The sequence below is a fragment of the Sipha flava genome, unplaced genomic scaffold (genome assembly GCF_003268045.1).
Source record: "Sipha flava isolate LNK unplaced genomic scaffold, YSA_version1 115_pilon_pilon, whole genome shotgun sequence".
In the NCBI taxonomy this organism is placed as follows: Eukaryota; Metazoa; Arthropoda; class Insecta; order Hemiptera; family Aphididae; genus Sipha; species Sipha flava.
In genome coordinates this window covers 1,034,391-1,057,264 of record NW_020271739.1, presented here as the reverse complement: position 1 = coordinate 1,057,264, position 22,874 = coordinate 1,034,391, and the positions used below count along the sequence as shown (strand labels likewise).

The window sequence follows — 22,874 nt, the reverse complement described above, 5'->3', positions numbered from 1 at the left end:
TTACATGCCATTAGATATTCGGCTGGAAAATATGCATTACATACTATTATATATATATATACTAGCGTTGTGTACAAAGTTTAGTTAGGATTTACATAAATACAAATAGTGGCCAAAATGGCTTTCAACATTCAACATTTTCTCTTTTTCCCTTCCCTGCACTACTGTAAAATACACTCAGCTAATGCAACGTGATATATGTAATATATACAATGTGATACATTAGTGTTGTTAGCTTTTTATCCATACGATTATTGCAATATCACTTGTTCAAAGACTAATGGTTCTAGATCTATAACTCCTGGAGAACAGTTTACAAACCAAGAAGAAACGGTGAAGTGTAAACATTTGAAATTAGACCAAATCAAGATATCCACTATCATTGGAATACTATATACAGGAACGATGTAATGAAAAACTAAATATAAAAACAGCAATTTTCACAACAAGAGACTGAATAGTGTAATAAGATCCATCTCAACCATATATAATGTTATTAAGAAACCGTATCTAACATTTATAAAAAGGATAGGAAACGGCTGAAATAATTAAAACTCTTAAGAACTGAACATTTTAACTAAAGTTTTTTTTTTTTTTTGAATTAACGTTTGAATAGAAATAGCCGTTTGTTTTTCAGAGATTAAACCCGACGACCGAGGTTAAATAAAAATATCACAAGGTACTTATTACTTAAACATGAGCATTTACATAGTAATTGTTAATACAAAAAAAAAAAAAAAAAAATACCGACCGTAAAAAAAATAATTTTAAAACATAATGTTATCATAATATAACCGTAAATAAACACACGTGCCATGGTTACTCGACAGATTTATGTGTTTCCTCGTCATATTTTGTTTAAAGAAAAAGGCCATTGACTTTCCTTAAGGATCCCAACACGCTCACAGACACTGCTACTTTTTGGCTACGTGTCCAATACGCGTTCACGGATATATGATGAGTGTAAAAATAATATAAGTTCGTGGGAACTCTCTTGACCCAACGATTGGTCAATAGGATAACTACCGTGTAAAATCCATTTATCTAACAATAAATTTGGTGAAAATGGCATGATCATTTTTAATGAATTATTGATTTTTTAATTTATCCTAAAAATATAAATTTTAGATTAATATATAAATCAAACCTCTTAGAGGTTCTAAAAATATTTGCTACATAATTTAAGGTAAAATGAATACGTAAATAACTTAATTATTTAAAACCTAAATTATATATGTATTTTAATCAAAATAATAAACTTAAATGAAAATCGTAACTTCTAAATGCAACATCAGCTTGTCTGTTTTAATTATTTTTAAAAATAATTCTCCTAAATGATTAGAAAAAACTTAAAACGCGTTGCAACGTACAAACATAAATAATATACTTTACAGAATTCAATAACCGAATGACATTAAACAGAAATTATCGACAAGCCACGCTAATATACCTAATAATTATAATCGATAGTCTTGTATTTAATATCACTAAGGACTTGTGTATAAATATTTATATAAATTAAAAATTAAAACAATGGTTTAATTATATACATTTTGACCAGCCAGAACTCGTATTTCTCCCAATGAATGCTGTACATCTAATCAGTTCTCATAACCTTGCGGAGTTTAGAATAAAATATTTCCTGTAGGGTTTTAATAATCCACATATCTTGATGATTATTAGATTGTATTTTTTATATTGTGTACCCTGTAATGGCCATAATAACAATCCTCATATTTTTAGTCAGATCCTGTTAGTGTACCGATCATAGATGCAATTACGGATGGGTGTATAGGACATTAGCCTCTTCAATATTGTGAATCAATCTTGTCAACACTAATTTAGTAAAATTACAAACAATAGTTTAAATTTTTAATTTTATCACACAGTATGCGACGTCCTCGTATAACAATGGGCCATCGTCGCATGACGAACCCATGTCCTGTGTACATGGAAGAGTCACCAACCCACGGTCGAGGTACGTGACCGAAGCATATGGGATATTTGTTTTACTTAAACACTAATAAATAAGGAATTATAAAATTAAATATTAAAATAAATACATACATAATTTAATAAGATTTTGTTTATTAATCATAGTCATTTTTTAATTTTTAATACAAAGAAAACGTTCCATGATTGCCGGCCCAGAAATATTAAATATATACATTACCACGTGTGCGAATATCGCACACGTTTTTCCTGTTAAATTGTGCCCCAGCGACGACTTACGACGCGGGCATGATGGTGGTGATCTACTCCATGGCCAATCCTGGTGACATTTTCTTAAAAAAAAGTCGAAACACTTAATGAAAATAACAGCAATATGGCTTATTAAAAAAAAAAAACCAATGTGTATTCGTGATCAGTTACAAAAACTGACTCAATCGGCATCTTCAGTCATCGGCAAACTTTTACCATTATACCCAGTGCCGCAATTACACTAACTTGGGTTAGGTTAGGTTAACTAATTGTACCTACGCCATGGGCGCGATTTGCAAAGGGGCGCAAAATTGTGCACCAGTTATATTTTGAATACTACTAATTTTCTGATAACGAAAATAAAGTGTTAAAAATCTCGGAGCTTATAAAATATAAGGTTAGATTATAAGAAAATATAACCTAACCTTATGATATATAATCCGTCAACATTTTCTAGAATATATAAATTATTTTCAAAAGTTTTCCAAAATAGCTAAAATTTTCAGATTTTACAAAAACAACAATATAAAAACAACATTTTTCAAATCCTATAAGCAAATTATTTATATTGATTTTTAAAACCGATTAAACATAATTTTTAGCTATGCAATTTTTGGAAAAAAGCAAACATAATTTGATTATCCTTTTATATCACTATCACAGCAGATATCGCGATTAATAAATCCTCGCGGGATACCCTGCTTATTATACAAGGCGAGGTGATGGACGAAACGATTAACGAACCAACATTTTGAGGGGTTGGTTCTACAGTCATCGTTCTACTCCACCCGTCTAAACATTAAACGCTCGTTAAATAATATAAATGAAACCGTATTAATATTACGATGATCACCGTCATTATCGGCATTCGAATATTTCACGTATTGACAAAATTAATAATAGTATGACACATACTATATAGCCATCATAAAATGTGCTTAACTTAAACGGTTGTTTTCGGACGTTAAATGATATTTTATAAAAACGTTTTCTTAACTCAAGGTCATATCATATTTCCAGATAATGTGAAAATCAATTTTATCGAAAACGAATTTCTATAAAAACTAGATGCAAGTAGTGTTGACAAATATCCACTTACTACTCGATCAAAATATTTACGCTAAGAAAAAAACGCATGCTGCATTCATTCATTTTCTGTTGGTTTTTTTTAGATAAACAAACATAGTACTTATATAATCTTCTTCTTAAGCTTGAAACAGATCATTTAGGTCTAATGCCACTTCTACAATGCCTTTCTATTGCATTCAATCTACTGTCAAATTGATGTTATACATAGGAACCACTCGTGTCAAGTCTCTCTTCACGGTATCGAACCATCTTTGACGTGGTCTTCCTATGGGTCTTTTTCCATTCAAATTTCCATCGAACACTTTTCTTATAAGGTATCCTTCTGCATGCCACACGTGTCCAACCTATTCTAATATTTTGCGACTAAGAAATTTGCAAATGTTCGGTTTATTATTGAGTCTTTATAAATCTTCATTTTTCCTTCTCTCAAAAACTCTTAAGTATACATTAAATGTGAAACTATAAATTCTCCTCAGTATTCTCCTTTTGAAGATGGCTAATTTTCCCTCATCAGCCTTTGTGCCGGCCCACATTTCGCATACATACGTTACTATTGGTCGCAAATAGGTTATGTATAACCTTTTCTTTGTTCACCATGACAGTAACTTTGACATGAAAATCTCTTTCGTTGCGTAATAGAACTTATATAATAATATTAATAATAGCAACGTGTAATATTATGAATGAAAACGTAAAAACTAAGAAAAAATTTTAAAAATCAATATCGCATTATTATTATTTTGAACAGATACTGATTTCGGAAACGTTTAAAAACGTTTGTTCATCTTGCACTGCTTCAAAAAACAGAAAATGATTTATTTGTGTACGCGTAAGCATAAAACATACACATTTCTCCCCAAACGCATATCTCTAGCGCTTGCATTACTGTGCGTTCTACATAATGTAAAGATGAAACTTGTTCAATGTTTTTTTTTTCTTTGTTTGTTTACCATATGAAAATCAAACATAATATTTTTTTCGTTTATAAACTCTCGAAGCGAAGAAGGCGGTACTCCGGTGGGCTTTCGATGTAATAATAATTTAAGATTACCAAAAACTTTTCCAACATTTCATCGTCATCTTTCCAATTCCTTGTGAACATATACTTTCACTGGTGGTTTCATTCGTTCAAAAAAACTTTGACCATTTTATGTGACCAAAATATATTAACGTGAAACTTTCAGTATTTTTTCTGCCCAACCGCCTTCCCCCAGTTCTGTAATTGAAGTAATAACTTCTTTGGGTGACCGTGATACAAAAACAAAAAAAATAAATAATACGCACATGGTGTTAATTTATAATACGAGTGAATAATAATATACGGATAAAAAATAATAATATAATAATATACGAATCACGTGTTTTTTTTTTTGTCAAATAATTATTGCATATAATAACAGTTTATGTAATGCTAATCTATGCAATCTATATCAGAAGTAAAAAGTATTATTTCAGTAAACTGTTATACAAGGTGGTTATGATTAAACGATTAGCAGTGTTACTGTTATTATAGTGCACGTGGCGTATAATGCGCAGTATATAATACAGTACATAAATAGTAAATAGATACATAGTAATTGTATGCAAATAATTAATAGTTACAATATTACCATGTGCATCTAACTCAACCCCAGTGAACCTACTTATTTAAGTTGTAAATTATAATCGTTATCGTCACGATGGTTTATTATTTTATTATGTGTATAAAAAAACAATTTGTAACGCGATCATATCGTACAAACAGTTGGATACAGCGATGTAGCTTTTTTTTGAAGATGGAATCCTTAGTTCTTTCCTGAATAAAACTAACATGGTAAGGTAGTTGTTTTGAAAATCAACTATATTGTAGAAAGATAATCTTAAACACAAGATTTTTTTTTTTTTATATATTTTAATTAATAATAATAATAATAATAATAATAATAATAAATTAAATATTAATTACATAGCATAGTTTAATATCGACGTACATATATATATATATATATATATATATATATACGTGTACGTGTAACTTACATTATTTTTGATAATAATTTAATAACGAGTATACCTTATGTACGTATTATATTAATATAATACTTTAGAGCAACTAAATATATATATATATATATATAAATATTTGTAATGAAAATTACAACACCATATATCCATATATTAACATAATTAATATAATAATATATTAATAATAGGTACGTATAACTACCGTTTTCTAAAAAAAAAAAAAAAATCAATTATCCAGATGAATTATATTATTATAACCATGAAACTCAATTCTTAAATACGTTATAAAAAGGATGATATAATTACGACTTATCGAATTTGGTCCTAAAAAATGTAATAGTTATATTAGTTAATATGATGTAAAAGGTATGTTTAAATATTACTTGCGATTAATAAAACGATTCCAAAATGTTAAACTGGATTTTATAAAATATTATGGATTGTTAATAACGATGGATTTTCTTTTACGTCAGGGAACCATATTAATATATTTGTATTTATGTATGTATGTATGTTAGGTACATATTTTAATATTATAATTATTCGAACATTAGTATAAATATATATATAAATATATATTCCTATTTCTAGACCCTAGTAATATTAATAATAATAGAAACAATAATGATAATGACACTAAACATTGTGTAAACTTATACGTCAAATATTAATCGAATAAATAAACGATAATGTAACGAAAACGGAATAATATTATCTACAAAATAGCGTGTATTTGGTCTGAGATGTCACGGTTACACGATGGCGGTGGAGGTGACGGCGGTGGGCGCTGGTCGTCCTCGTGTCCCGGGATGGCGGTCATCATCACCGGAGTTCATGAGTCTCTGACGAACACGAACTCGTTGTAATGGTTCCAGCGGCTCTCCTCCGAGTCCACGCCCGGCTTCAGTTCGGCCGCAGACGTGCCACCGGCCGTGCCCGATCCGCAGCTGCCCGCCATGTAGAACCCTTGTTCCTGGAGCATGTCGAACGCCTGTTCGATAGACGTGTGTTTCAGAAAGAACCTGCACAACAACATCACACACGTAGCGTTACAACTTTTAATAATATAATAATTGATAATAAATATATATATATATATCGATTTATAATTCTTGGGCCCTTTATATTGTATGCCACCTGGTCTTTATTCCTTAAATCTGCCACTGCAAAAACATCGTTTTAATAGTACTTAAAACTCTGTTTTCGCTTTGCGCGCCTGTTCTGTATAACACTTATACTTCGAGAGTGAAATAATTTTATGATATTGTATGTAGATTGTAAGAAATTCATGAAAAATGTCTGCCTAGTTTATGAGTTTAGTAATTTTACGAATTCGGCATATTATAACCTCTGAAACTACTCAAATAATTGTCATGCATGTTTTTTTTAATCGATTAAATATGTCGCAGAAAAAGTTTTTCTCTAAAATTAAATTCTTTGAATTAATTACGTTATTATACACAACACGTCCAATTCTAGTGATATTTTTCTCCCTCAACCGACCGACGGAGAATTATAGATTTATTTTGTACGAATTAAAAAGTATTAGAAAAAATAAATAACTACTATTAGTTTCTGTGTTGAGTATTTTTCTCTTTTTGCTTCAAATGAAAATGAAAATGTGTGTTCTATTCATACATGTCTTGACTAATAATTACTACGTAAGATTGAATTAAAGCTGGGTGAATCGACAATCAATCAACATTTATACGTTTATAATATACATATATTAAGTAAAAATAAACATTCAAAATAATAAATATTACTGAAGATACTGAAGATACTGAAGATAATCGTTAAGAGGAGTACATATTGATAAATGCTAAATAATTGAAATAGTAATATTAAAAGTAAATTGTCAAAGGAGACATTTTTAATAGATAATTTTTTCACTAAATCTGTTAATTAGACTTATTGGCCATAGATTTCCTTATCTTCACGATTAAAGAGAAGAGCAATGACAATCGCAACAATCGTAGGAATCCACGGTAAATGGTTTCAGATGCGACGCAATGGTATTCTTGAACCCATTTACCCAAGATTCAGTTTAAATATATCAACTATTGTTTGCTGAGGTGCCGCTAAATCAACTTAATTTCAACTTTTTATAGTACAGCAAAAATAAAATGCTCACTTAGAACATACATGTAAATTATAATTTTGAAACAATTAACACGAGTAGGAGAACCAATACTTTATTCGTTACCCCATCTAATCTGATAAAGTTAATAATAATTAGGCAAATACAAATACATATTTTTAAACTTAGAATAAATAAAAAAATGTCTGTTTTCGCCAAAATGTGTTAAACGACTTGAAAATTAGATATAAAAACTCTGTTTAGTATATTTCTACAGCTCTTTTCGGCCGACCCCTATCAATCAACCCTTATGATAAATGGCAACAATATCATATGTTCAGAATGTATACACTACCCCCGTGCACACATCTATGATGACAAGAACAACAATATTTGGTAGTTGAAATAGGATCATAGCAAAGAAATTATTCAAAAAGAGGAGCTATCACCGTCTTGATATAAAAGTAAAATACAGCTACGTATCGGTATGATATGAAACGTAAGCCTATAATTTTTATCAACTTAAGAAGAAAGAGCAATAAAATGTAAATCGCTCGTCTATTATATATATATATATATATATATATATCTAACCTAACCTAACCACAGACGTTTTATTGGTATTTTAACAAATTAAATAACGTCTGTAAGAAGAGGATCGCAAAAAGTTGTTGTAAATGTGCAAATATTTTTCACGCTTTCCCCCTCAAAACTTGTCGAAAACCATATCACTAATAGTTGCGCATGATTAAATTATTATATTTGACGAGAGACATCACCGTAATCGAACACATCCTTTGTACATGATACCAGAGTATGCAATGTAAATATAATAAACTGTGTGCAATAAAAAAAATCTAATTACTTCATTACGAATTTTTTACTCTACATGAATATATATCACTAGGACCTGGACGACTTTGTTGATGACTTTCGAATTTCCCTTTATAACATCATTAACAATGGTTTCCTAGCTTAAAATATGTTTGTTACCAGTGAAATGCTAGACCTGAACAGGCGGAAATCAAATATATTGAAATTGTAAAACCATTGTATTTCAAATGAATAACTTTCCGAAGACGAAACGAGTGTTGTCGTTTGTTGGAAGTATCACCCAGTACGAAAAACGAATACAAGAAGTATCCATGAATAGTTCCGATATTACTATACAAACCTTCGATATACTGCATAATATAAAGCCAGTAGCAATGACGTATTTATGTTACAATGGGCAAGTTTCTACTGCTATACATTTTGAGGTATGGAAAATGTAAAAGGACACTTTAGAATGCGACAAATGCTTATTGTATTTCTATGATAATACGAGTAAATATATATTGAATTCGTTCTGTAACAGGTTAGTTTCAAGTTTTATTTTTGGATTTTAAAGTCAATAGTTTCTATTAACAAATATCAACACTCGGTGACCGGTAGCGATCCTACGGATAGACGGATCTTATCTAAGAATGGTATGGATAAAAATGAAATAATATCGAAAACCGATCATTGTTGTCTCAAACTATAAATCAGAATGCAAGCCACAGGGTACTTATGTATAATAGTTATATATTTCCCAATCATATATAACATCTGACAGTCTTATAGATAGTCTTTTCTGCCAAAAAGGAAAGAAAAATGTTGTACCCTAACAATGTACATAGGCCTAATATTATATACTGTAACGAAAACGGTACACGACCGTATATATAAAATCTTGCATCATAGTTGCTGTATAAAAATCCGGTCGAAGAACGGTATAGCCTTTAGATCGATTACGACCACGCCTACCCTTACGTCACCCATGCATTCAGCGCGTTTCGCAATAAAATATATTTAAACTTGATTTTTTTCATCTTTCAATTTGCATGACTCAAACGTTAGCCTCAACTATTATTACCAGATAGCAATATATAAAATTTCCCACGAGGTTCATTAATATTGATATTGTACTGTAACTAAATAAGTAGGTACATTTCGCGTAAGATTGTCGCAATAGTCACTTTACCAAATCGAAAATGTGTTAGTAAAAAGTATCCATTATACCATATCTTTATTTTATTACAATCTATAATCTTTAATACTAAAAGTAAAAGCATTATTGAATTATATCGATCAAAATAAATTATATAATCAAAAACCTATTTTTACAGACATCTGGTACTTTTGAAGTGATAATAATTTGTGTACGTAATTGTTGCAAACAGCCGCAAACAAAATATACATCACTTAATAAGCAAGAAGTTTTTCTTTAATATGGATGTATTGAATAAAATGTAAAGTTGAATAAATCTAATCCACAGTCTTTGGGGAAAAAAAAAAAAAAAAAAAGACGCGTAATTCCGAATCAATTTCATTATGAATGCACTGAAAAAAAAAATAAAAATATATCGTATTATTATTTCTATTTATAGAACACAGATAGAACTATTTGAAAAATACATTTTCTTTTTCTTTTTTAGTTTTAATGTGACAAAAAATAAATAAACAATTTATGCCCTAAATTAAAATAAAATATCAGATATATTGAAAAATATCTCATTAAAATAGCTATAACTTGAGTTATACAAATATTTATAAATTTCCAGTTACATATCTGAACTAGGCAGGATGTAGACATAATATTTAAAAAAAAAAATTCAATTTTTCTCATTTTGAAATCGAGCAATAAAGACCACCTAATATTAATTTGTGGACCATTGTGCGGTGGTGGTGGCGTGAAGAAACCAAGTCTGCCTAAGACTTATATCATACAATTAGTGAGCAGAACCCTTTTCGGTTGTTTGCATAGACAATCCCTCAAACAAGAACAATAGCGAATATTTACGTATTTACGAACAAAAGAACACTTTACAAACATTTTTAGGCTCATTAAGGATGCATATCCATAAAAAGAGTTTTTACTAAATGAAAACAAAAGTAATAAAAAATAAAAATAACCGAAAAGGTCGAAGCAAAACATTTAGAAGAGAACAGAATAGTTTTTAAAATAACAACTGTACCGTTTTTTTAATATTTTCGAATACGCAATTTTGAGAAATTCTAACAATGTCATAAAACAATAGAAAACAATGAAAAGCATACAATTATGTACACTTCGCTTCAATTGATTAATGTACATTTAATGTTTTGCAAACACTGTTTTATGAAATCTTTTTTACATCAGTTCGATACCATACTTTGACTAACTCGACCATATACATGTACGCATTATTTTTTTTTTTTTTTGTGACATTACATACTGTATAATAACAGGTATTTTATATGAAATTGAAATTATGATCTAATCTTTATAGGTATCACACTATTACCAAATAAAAACTTCAACAGTATTCTATATAGATGTATTTATACCTTTAATAATAACAAATCCCTTAATTTAATTCAGCATTAAATCAGTTGGGTTCGTATCAGTATCCCGTAAATGTTGCCCCTATTTTTTATTTTTTTTTTTTACAAATATTCGACAGTTTAACTCAGTTGTTTAGAAGACCGTTAGAGAATTAAATGAACAACAACCACACATCAACTAGACTAAATATTATTTCATCTATTAACCCTTCTTTAAATTATCGAAGCAATCTTTCTGGTTGAAATCGTGAAACGGACATAAAAGAAAAAGGAAAACACACACATATACCCACACATCATGATAAAACTAATACACCCATCATTTCACTTAGTGTCGAGAAAAACAATTGAAATAAGAAATTCATCATTTTTGTTCAAATTGAAAGTTGATACGTCTCTTTTATTTAACGTGTTTAACGTTGCTACTGTTTATATATCATGATGATGATATGATTATACTTTACTTATATGGATGAGAATTATCTATAGACATACGTTAGTACGGACATTTTAGAGATATTATACTTCACGCAGTCAATCGTGCAATATACAAACAAATATAATACAAAATGCAATGTAAATGAATTATTTTAGACGTAAAAAATAAAATTAAATATATATATATATATATAAATATTTTTTAGAAAAATCGTTTCTGTATAAACCTTACCTAAAGGTTATAACAATAGTAATAACAAATTTACGCAAGAAAATGGAGTACCCCAAGGTTCGGCACTCTTAGTAACTCTCTTTTTAGTATCAATCAACGACGTAGTCCAAAATTGTAGCCTACCTGTGAAGTGCAATATGTACGCAGACGACTTCAATTACTGGTGTAAGAGTAGTAATATTGAAACTGTTAAAAACTTACTATAAACAACTACCAGCAATATTGAAATATGGGCAAACAAAACAGGATTCAACTTCTCACCAGTGAAGTCGATATGTTCAATTTTTACAAAAAAAAAGAGCAAAAAATATTGAAATAAATCTAAACGGCGCCATAATAACTAACAAAAACACAACAAAAATATTAAGAGTAATATTTGATAGTCGCCAAACTTGGACTTCCTACATAAAATATCTAAAAAAAATCAACAATCAATTCATTAAAAATAATAAAAATTCGATCCCAAACTTCATGGGGCGGTGAATCCAAGTCGCATGAAAAATATTCAATGCAATCATCCAAGCCAAAATTAATTATGGCGCAATTCTATATGAATCAACAGCCAATTCAACTCTAAAACTGATCGACACTGTAAACAATAGTAGATTAAGACTAGCACTAGAAGCCTTTCAAAGCAGCCCAACTCTCAGCATCTACAACTTAACCGATGAACCTCCTCCTACACTAAAAATAATAAATTTATTCATAAAATATATAGCAAGGCTATCTAGACTCAACCAAGGTAATAATAGTGACGTAAATGACGAAATAACCACACTAACCAATGAAAATGCAGTAACCCCAATTAAAATTATTCATAGAGAACTCAATGCAACCCCGCCTTAGGATAACGCCTATGTAATTAATACTGAACTAAATGCCCTTTCAAAACAAAATACAGCACACGAGATATTTAGAAGCCATGTCTACAATATCTTAAATGACTCAAGAATCACCAAAAAATATATACCGACGCTTCAAAGGGAAATGAAGGTGTCGATATCGCTATTGCACTTGAAAATACTAATATCACATTCAAACTTCCCAATGAGCGCTTAATATTCTCTGCTAAAGCTTTAGCCATTCTAAAAGCCATCGAAATCATCAATAACACTAAACACACAAAGTTCGTAATCATTAGTGACTCCCTAAGCACCATAAATAACATAAAAACAAAATCAACCCAAGTGACATCTCAGTCCTCGTCCAAAATCAACTTCATGAAATCAAAACAAATAAAGAACAAATAACAATAATCTGGATCCCTGGACATACCGACATCGTAGGTAATGAAATCGTGTACAAATACGCTAAACTCGCTGCATCCAACCCAGACACAACCAAACTAGACATTTCCCCATATGACGACATCAAAAAGGCGGTCAAAACACAAATAAGGAAAAAATGGCATGTCCTCTGGAACTATCAAGACACAAAACTAAACCAGATAAAAAGAACAACATTCAGATGGGAAAATCATAATTTCAACTGAAAATAAGAAACCACTAAAAATCGACTTAGAATTGGACACTCTAGATTAACAGATGGATACCTCATGACAAAAGAAGAACCTCCCTCCTGCGAAGGATGTGGGACTAGCATCACCATCAAACACATCATAACTGAATGTCAACCTTATCAACAGAAACAAATAAACCTCAACATGACAGAAACACTCGACTCACTACTCGGTCCGGATTCCGATCAAAACATGAAAATACTAAATTTTTTAAAATCAACAAACTTAATAGACCAAATATAATGTAAATATAATCTTATAACTAATAATATCCACATATTAAAAAAAAAAAAAAATGAAACTAATGACCTATGATGCGGGTTGTAAAATAATAGATCAAAAAAAAAATAATAATAATAATAATTATTATCATTATAAGAATGTGAACGCAGATCAAACTATTTATCAATTAAAAATATTTTAAACATAGGTTTGAGTAGTTCCGTAATTATTTTACACCGCAAAACGAACAGCAGTAGCGCGGGTAAATGGAATTCTGTTTCGAATAGCGAGGATAAAATAACGATCGGAGTGAGATGGAGGAAAATTAAAATTATGATAGGGTTTGGGTGTACAAGAATTTGAACGTCACCCAACCACATGGCATATACATAAGCATCATCACAAAATGTATATGCGACTGTATTTTATGCAAACATATTTGTGCGTCCAAGCGGCAATAGTGTTACGAAGAATTTAAGGACAAGCCTATCATGGTTCTGGCGAAGCAATTATACGCATAATTTTGTTATCTATAACGACTCAAATTACCCGGCTCGAATACCGCTCAAAGTCGGCAGTGACAACTCGTCTGGATAGAAAAAAAACGCTTTTCTTAAGAACTAATATGACTCGCAATATCTCCAACAGCCTCAGCGCATAATTAGTTTGAAATAAATGAAAAACTATAATTTCTCTGTACAGTAAATACATATTGCACGATATTATACAAAACATTGGGCACGTGAAAAAAATCTAAACATCTCATCAATGAATTCAATCGGTATGAAAGAAGTCGAAGAATTATATTAATTAACGCAAGAGAGAATATTTTGATGAAGAGCAGCAACGACATAATAATAATGTATGCATATTTCATCTGAACAGCGAGAAATTATAACTGTAGAACGCGACCAACTACAGGGTACAACGTATACGCTATAGAGTCGGCGGGAAACCAGAGCAGAAAATAAATCGGGTACTGTCAGCAGTAAGGTTCTAATTACAATGATCTGTACAACATGGTCGTGGATGAAGGATGAAGGCCACGGTCGTATTAAGCACGGTAATAATCATTATATTATATAATCTGTGATGTGTACAATGGGCGCTTACTTCAAAACTTGGACCCTACGTGAATGAAATACTTTTAGTGTCTATCGCGCAGAGTAAATCGGTGAGCATTTTACAATATTGTTCCGATATCCGCGTAAAAATCCACTGTTATTCGGACGACCAAGTGCCTCCTCACCTCCTCTTTACTTCTTATTGGTTAAGGAGATACATTCTCACTCACCTCCCCTCCAACATGACATTTATATCAAGTTTAAAGTTTTAAGTGTTTTTTTCACGTAAAAAATACATGCGTGATCAATGAACTAATAATCTTACGAACCGTGTATTACATAATACGTATAGCGTGTTACACGTAAACGGTACCACTAGATATATTAGATACATAAGTATTCATGATTGGTTTAAATGAAAAAAGTCCCATCAATAACAATTAGTATTGGCACCTAAATTATTATTATGTATCAATTGTAAAACTCGGAAGTCGTGTCATTCGTTTTTGTTTTTACGTGCGAAAAAAATTAAATCTGAATCGACGGTACTCGTGGTAGCCATAAACATTTATTATTTATTTATTATTTATGTACTTTTCACGTTAACTGTTATATTAAAATTCGAAAATCCCCGAGTACAAACATAATGCGTCTTTCCCAGTCAACCCCTCACCCTTTCCCGAAACGATTATACTTGAGTTCACGTCTCTCCACTACACATAGTAGCACCACTGTGCTACGAAACCCATTCCGATGTTTACGTATCCAATAGCTACATAATGACGGCCATTATTTGCACATTACGAAGTTATTATCCTGGACGAGAAATAAATTTATTTTTTTTGTCTCCTTGAAATATCTCCTAGTGCAACGATCATAAGCCTAATAAAAATTTGTCAATTAGTGATTCGTACAGTTTGCAATCAATAAGTGAGATCGGCATTCGTAAGCATAACAGGACTTATATAGAAAGTTCAAAATTAGTATCGTTTTGAAAAATGTTTCGAGATTGGTAGACGACGCTGTTCATTTTCATGGTAATATTTTGTTCCACAAATCCAAAACAGGTCTCTGAAGGGGTTTCAACCGATACGATAGTACGCGGACGTTGTGTGAAGTACAAACGTGCGAAAGATCAATGATAATAAACATGTATTACCATAGTATTATGTATTTGTGACGTTTTCAAGTGTCATTCAGGTTCGGAAAATAATAGTTATAATATTTATCGAGCCGGAAAAACCATGTCGATTATAGAACATTTTTTCGTTTACCAAATATTTTTTATCCATTTGATAAATCGCATGTTAGATTAATATAAAAAAAAAACCTTTATTTTACCATTGTAAAGCAGCGAAAAAAAAAATCAATCGTGTATATTAACCGGAAACTTATATTTTATAAAGCTCTATATTTCCACTATGTAATAATTAAATTTAAAAAAAAACCCCCAATCAAGACGACATTGAAAAGTTCCATTCAATTTTTCAAATATATACTGCAACCTACTCAATATATATATTTACTTAAGTATATTGTAATATGATTGCCTATGATGCGGTGGCAGATTTACATTTTTCTTGGTTCCAAACACCAGGGCAGTTTCGGTATAAATACAATAAAATTGGAAAATTGTAGCCATCGTCCGCAGATTTCGATTTGATTAGGAAAAACAGCGCCGCCTCGCATTCATTTCCATAATCTTTGCTTTCATTACTTAATAAAATATATATATACTATCTCCGCTCTCGCTCTCTCTCTCTCTCTCTCTCTCTCTCATTCTCTCTCTCTACTCACTTCTCCTGCCCAACAATGCCATTTTCGTGTTCATGCTACTAATGAGATAATATATTTGACCTCACTCTGCTCACACTCTATTCACATTCACAGCTGCTGTTCTCCAGTCTTGTCTAATGTCCCAAACCCTTTTCACCACTTGTATATCTTCTTCGTGCATGTTCCACACCTGACATCACGTATTATCCGTTTTAATACGTTCATGTCGTCTCATCTTCTTTAAAGTTATTATTAATTACTACTATAAAATGTGTATTTTTCGTTTTAGGACGTTATAGGACTTACGGTTTAATACACATATTATATCATAATAGTAATAATAATAATTTTAAAGAAGACCAGACGACGTGACGTATTAAAAATATTTATTTTATAATACATGACGCCAATTCCCGATATGATATTGTTTTGTATGCGATTGAATTGATATTCATGAAAACACTACAACTGCAGGGGTGATACGATGTAAATTAACTTTACTAGATCTGTTATTGAAAACATCCGTCGTCGTGCTATGAATACACAAACGACGACAACTTGTGGGTTCGATGAATAAAAGGTAATTTTTTCTGTGAATAAACGTTATTACTTATTAAACACACGGTGAAAACTGTACCCAAGGCGATTGCCTACATAATTCGAAAATCCTACATTAATAGACATTATACGAGTATTTGGTCCGGTAAAATTATATTACCTATTCAAACGTTGCAGATGGACAGTTTTTGTAAGACGAAATAAGCACCGTCGTATATTTACACTATAATTCTGCCTAAGCATTTATCAAATATTTTACCGAAGAATGTACCTTGGTCCTAGATTTTCAAAATTGACAATAAATTAACACCCCGAGTTTCAGATACAAGCTGAAAAAAACAAATTACGTGATCGGTTGAATCATCGTGTTATAAAATTAATAATATTTTACGTGTATTCAACAGAAAAACAAACCTAACCATTATGCGAAAAGAGAAAAAAACAATCAGCAGAAGTCGTTATGAACACACGGTAGTGATTTTTAACTGGATAATTTTTTTTTTTTTTTTTCGTTCACTGGTCCCAAAACTATAACCAATCCATAAAGAATTATGCGGTACCTGAAATTTTTATTTTCATTTATTCAAATATATTTATGTGCCACGATTTAATATTTCTCGGCTAATTTTTGACGTGATATTAAATGTTAATTTTTTTTTTTTTTTTGCTCATGAATTAAAAGCTATATTATTCTATAATACGAAAGGAAGAAATGTAATCGTAATCATGTGGTGTATATATAATGTTATTTGTTGGTAGTAGCGATTAGATTGTTTAGCTGCAAGTTTTGTTTTTGAAAAAATAATGCCGACGAAGAAAAGTGCTTATTTATAAAATACGAAAAGTTTATCCAACTTGCAAAGTAATAATATCGTTCATATTGTTTCGGTCGCACACGTGCGTGCTGCGTATATACGATGATAGTATAAAGGTTTTGTCGGACCGTAAAACATGTTCTCGGACATTAATAGAAGTATTATTGAGAATAATGGCTGCTTTGACGCAAGGCCTATTGTGTTCGATTTGCTGAAAGTTTGTTTGACGTACATACCACCAACGAAATAATACTAGTACGTTTTCTTTTAAACCAATTATTTACTTCATCGATTTGTTTGAAACTGCACCCCCTCCCCCCCTTGCAACAAAAATACTCGCGTCTGCTGCCAGATCTCGTTTCATTAGATCAGAAAGCGATGACCTGCCCGTGAAACTACTTTCAGAATCAACTTTTAAATTACTGTCCGTCAGCAAGGGTGATACTGAACCTTACTGAACCCACGGACGCCACGAGTCAACACACTAATAGTATGTTCATTTTTCAAAACAGCTCTTTCTGAAAACGTGATTGTTCACTATATTCCGCACAATATTCGAATTGACGGTTGATTTTATTATTAGTTCTGATGAAAATATTAATCGTCTATATTATACTCTGCGATTTTACGCGTACCTATATATTATGTGCTCTCTTCGAATTTCCATTCCAGTAAATTCCACGCATCCAAAACGCGTACGTTTTTAAAAAACGCAAAACACATAAATAATTATTAGTTGGGTAGTTGTAAATTCGATTTAATGAAAAATGCGGAATATTCATAAATGTCACGGTAAAATATGAATATTTTATCATTTTAATCCCAGCGCATGTTATATTTGCTTTTATACTGAATAAAACTATTTTTCCATTTTAAATACATTGTGTGTATAGTTAGTGTATAGTTAAAATTAGTTTTCAATCCGTAACAATTCTGTAACAATTATATTGCGTTCTGGTTCTTACAATGGCTACTAGTTTCAACGAAAATAAATATTCATAAGCGCACTTCAATATCAATGAGCGGTAATACGATTTTTCCCCCATGCTTATTGTACAGCAGCGACAGAAAAAAAAAATCAATGCACTAATTTATGTAATTAACGGCTACTATACTTGTAGAGAGCTTAAACGACTGAACTAATGGGGTTTTTGCCGTTTCGTTCAGACTTCAACGTAACGTCGGTGATTTTCACGACTGTGTATAGAATGGCGACGTAATCATTATGGATTGGATGACATGGGGACAGGTTACTCGAGAGCTTTTTTTCCTTTCATATTAACTTATGACAATACGGCAAGATTATGATAAATCGAGTACATAGTATGTAAAGTCCTTAATCTGAAATGTAAGATTATTTTATATTTCTGACGTTGTTCGAACTTGGAATGTGATAAGAAACAAACTTGTATTGCTGAGTTTTCAAGTTTTTTAAAATATACATACCGTACGTTTATGAATTAAATAAATTTATAATTCCATAATAAAACTCGATACTTTCTATAAAAACTGTCCCAAATACGAGGCAGTTGAAACTTTAAGCTCTTTAGTTAACGATTTTCCGAGTATATAAAAATAATGTGAGGAGCTTATATAAACATTAACTCATATGGAATGTGTTCAGAACTTAAAAAGTGAAAGTTTTATAAAATATGTGCATTACATTTATAAGGTACTGTATTTAACCTATTAGTGATGGCTACTTATACTTGAAAAAAAGTGTGTGGATTATAATTCAAGTGCCTTCCACGAATGTTTGCTTATATAATCCCAACAATGAAAATATCTCTTAAATTCGTTTCGTACTCATCGCCATTATTTTCCTTTGCTTAAACTTTAAAATAAATGTTCACACTTATGAATCTATGTAGCGAAGGTTACTGGTATCTTTATTTGTATCAGTGAGGAATCAGCATCGAATAAATCATTTTGAAAGATAAAAAAAACACAATCTAAAAATGTAATACTCTTACGGTTTGAGTTACACGGCAATCTACTCCTTATAGACATAATACACAGATAGCCATGTAAACTTATATAATTCCAACTCTTATCAATAATTTAATTCTAATGGTACCTGTCAAAGTCACCTATCTCGATAAAAGCTTTTATTACATTTCTATCGTACGTTTTTCGCTGCAAACCATTCTATTATTTGTAAAATATTAACGTCAGCTAAAAGAAAAAAAAACCGTCGTTTCGTCGTTAATTATTTAGGTACATAAACATAGATTACGAGCACTTTGCAAGTTTCACAGTTAAACGAATATATCTGTTATTGTTTTCCACCAGAGCCAAATTCATTACTACGGAAACGTGGTATCGTTTTTTTTTTTTTTTTATCGAAAAAAGACAGTTTCACCAGTGCCAGTAGGTACTCGTAAACATACCGCACAGCTTGTATTATGTGTTTTGTTGGTTTTACACGAATACAACGTAATATATTTACAAGGCGATCATTTTAAAGTAACAACACTATGACGTTTGAGCTCGTTCATCGTTTTCGAAATCGATTTTTCCGCCTAGAGCACGTTTTAAACAAACAATAATATTACGCTGCGCATATATTAACAACAACAACAACAACAACGGAACCAAAAAAATAACGGCTAACCGGAGGGTTGTGCGAAAAGATCGTCTGCTATATTTATTTCGAGGTGGTATCGCCCACCACCGCAATATTTGTTTAATAATAGTCCTCGACACGGACGAGTAACTGACTTTTTCCGCCGACTCCTCTCTTAAACAATAGTCGCCGTGCCGTGGCCATAAACAACGCTAAACGAGACGTAACGATATCGTCAGGCACGTGTTGCTTCGGAACCCATTAAAATGTTCGTTTCGCACACAAAATCCCGGCGCGCGCCCGTAGGAAATGACGTCGAAGTCGAATCGTCGTGGACGAACGCGAAAAGATAAGAGCGCAATGATGTTCACGATAAGGGCGCGACAGGATCGCTGGACCGCGTCCGAAATCACCCCCTAACCCCCGCGTACCACTCCGGGACACACTCACCTGGCCGTGTACCGGTCCGTATCGCCGTGGTCCGGGTCCCGGCTCTCGTTGAGCGAGTCGCCGAATACGTCGCGGCACAGGGCCACGCGACCGCATATCAGTATCCGTGGTATCTTGCGGAAGTTGACGTCGGACAGGCCGTCGCGGCCAAACGCGAACGTGCCGCGGTAGCCGACGGTGATGTAGCCGGGCTTCTGTTCGCGGAGCCGCTCGGTGAGCCCGTCCAGTCGGTAGTACGCGGCCTCCAGCCGGAGCCGTTCCTTCTCGCGAAAGCTCTCGGGCAGCGACAGCTTACCGTCCCTGAGGAAGTCCAACACGTACCGGAACAGCACGCCGTCACGGTCGATGAAGTACCGGCCCTTAGTGTCCTTGGGCAGCGGGTCGAGCCGGCCGCTGAAACGGTCGGCCAGCAGCGACGGCTGCGCCTGCACCAGCGTGGACACGGCCGTCGTGTAGAACACGCCGCCCACGTTCAGATCGACCACCTGGTCCATGTCGTGCCGGTCCGGATGTGTCGGTGTCGCTGTCGGCTCGGTGCTGCCGTGTAACCGGCCACGAGCTTATCGCGCGAGTAACACTGCGGTCGCGGGGCACACACTCGCGCGCGCGGCACTGCGGACGGTACACGTTACGCGATGTGACTGCGACAGGCGGGACCGTGCCAGTGCGACTGCGACCGCGACGACAGGCACGCGCGCTCGCGGGGGTCGTCCCGAACTAAACGTGGCGATGTTGTGTGTCGGCCGCGCGCGCACCGTCCCGTCGTAGCACGCCGCCCGTGCGCGTGAACGTGTACGTGGTGTACGTGGTGTACGCGTACGGGTGACGCGGACTGACCGGAACGCAAAGCGCACGCCGCCGCGGGCACGCACTCGTCGTAACGTTACCGCCGCCGATCGTCTCGCTCTCTCTCGCTCTCGCTCCAACACCGCACCTCGTCCCCGTGCGCCCTATCACCGCTTCGCAGCAACCCGACGTCGTGCCACGACGAGTCACGTGATGGGCGTCCGGGTGGACGGGGCCGCCCGCGTTCTTCGCGTAATCAATATACCCCGCCGCCCCGTCCCGTCGCGATCACGACGCTTGCGCCGGCCACCATCGCCACGGCGTGATCGCGCGCGCCACCGACCCACCCGCCGTCGACGGTGCCCACACTTGCCCCGCGTGCCGTCACGGCGACATATTTCGAGATTTAATTAAAAATAATCGCCACGAGATGCGACCGCGCGACCATTGTCTACTGTAGCGGTAAACGTGTGCGTTCAGGGTGTACGCCCACATACGGTTCCGACCGTGCTACAACCCCCTCGCTGTTGTTCTGGTCACCTAAAAAAGATCCTGCCTGCTTACTGTTGTCGTTCAACTGTTGTTATTTTTGTTTTTGTATACCGATTAGTTACCGTAACTGTTCCGTAGCGATCGTTAGATAATAACCTCTAGTGATCCACGCGAGAAACCAGTCGATGCGATTATAATGATTAAGGCGGTTCTGCCATGAGTTCAAACGCGTTACCTGGTGACAAAATGTAGATTATAATCTAAAATTCAGATTAAACAAAGAGTCGGGATCACACGGGTTTCGGTATACGCCTTCGTCGGGTCGGACATGCTTTTTCTCGGAGGACAATCTTCTCGATCCGCTTGCGTGTAATGCCCGGTACTCGTCGACATTATTCTCGAGAACACTAGTTAAATTAAGTAATAATGACTTGAACCGGACAAAAAAAAAAATTACTAGGATTTTGACATAAAAAATTTGTATTAAACGTAGACGGCTTGTGGTTCACTTTTTTTTTCACAAGTTTTTATTTGTAGTCCTTTACAGCACATTCTGTAAACATAAATAGACCAAACCGCCGTCATGGTGCTGTCCGAGGAAGAAAAAAATATAATAATCTTCTGCACTTCGCACACACGCTGTAAATTTTACTCTAAGATGTGTGTGTGTGTGTGTGTGAATACGTATGGTTTACGCTTACTGGCGATTCTAGACAATGCGACGACGACCAAAAAAAGTCAAGAACAGTTGGCAGAATAGATTACACCCCCGTATTACGTTGGACTCACCCTCTCCACTGACGCACACACTCGTACGTAATACCCATGTATATATATATATGTGTGTGTGTGTGTGTGTGAGTGTGCGTTCGAATATATGTCGCAAGGCTGGATCCTGTGGTGAAAGATCGTATATTATTTTTCTTTTCTCACACGTCCCACAAGAAACTTACTAAATACCGTTTATGCTGTTGATCGAATTCTAACCGTTGGCGAAAACCACATACCGCACGATCGAAACCGTACACTCGGCCACCAGAAACGGACTTAAGAACTATTACATCTACCAATCGTTTTAGAATAAAAGGTGAATCTTGATTGTACAGTATTATATGCACGATTTGTGTAAAAACTAAAACGTTATAAGAATTTTTATGATTAAACGTAAAGCCTACTCCAGCTATACGAGCAGCATTCAAACGTTTTAAGTAAAAAATATGAAATTAAAGTTAA

At 33.7% G+C, this 22,874-nt stretch overlaps 1 protein-coding gene across 1 annotated transcript; it reads right to left on the bottom strand.

The window, feature by feature from the left end:
* Window positions 1-5,858: 5,858 nt before the first annotated feature.
* On the bottom strand, window positions 5,859-21,161 carry LOC112691758 (BTB/POZ domain-containing protein KCTD8). The gene is made up of 2 exons (XM_025566153.1): window positions 20,364-21,161; window positions 5,859-6,317 (listed from the first exon to the last, which is right to left on the bottom strand). Exons 1-2 carry the CDS (start codon window positions 20,855-20,857, stop codon window positions 6,128-6,130), a joined length of 684 nt encoding a protein of 227 aa, XP_025421938.1. The 5' UTR covers window positions 20,858-21,161; the 3' UTR covers window positions 5,859-6,127.
* Window positions 21,162-22,874: the final 1,713 nt, after the last annotated feature.

Excerpts from the sequence above, each read along its gene's own strand:
- LOC112691758 (XM_025566153.1), bottom strand. The coding sequence starts at position 20,857 with ATGGACCAGGTGGTCGATCTGAACGTGGGCGGCGTGTTCTACACGACG. Across the intron at positions 6,318-20,363 it reads ACGGACCGGTACACGGCCAG|GTTCTTTCTGAAACACACGT; the intron begins GTGAGTGTGTCC and ends GTTGTTGTGCAG.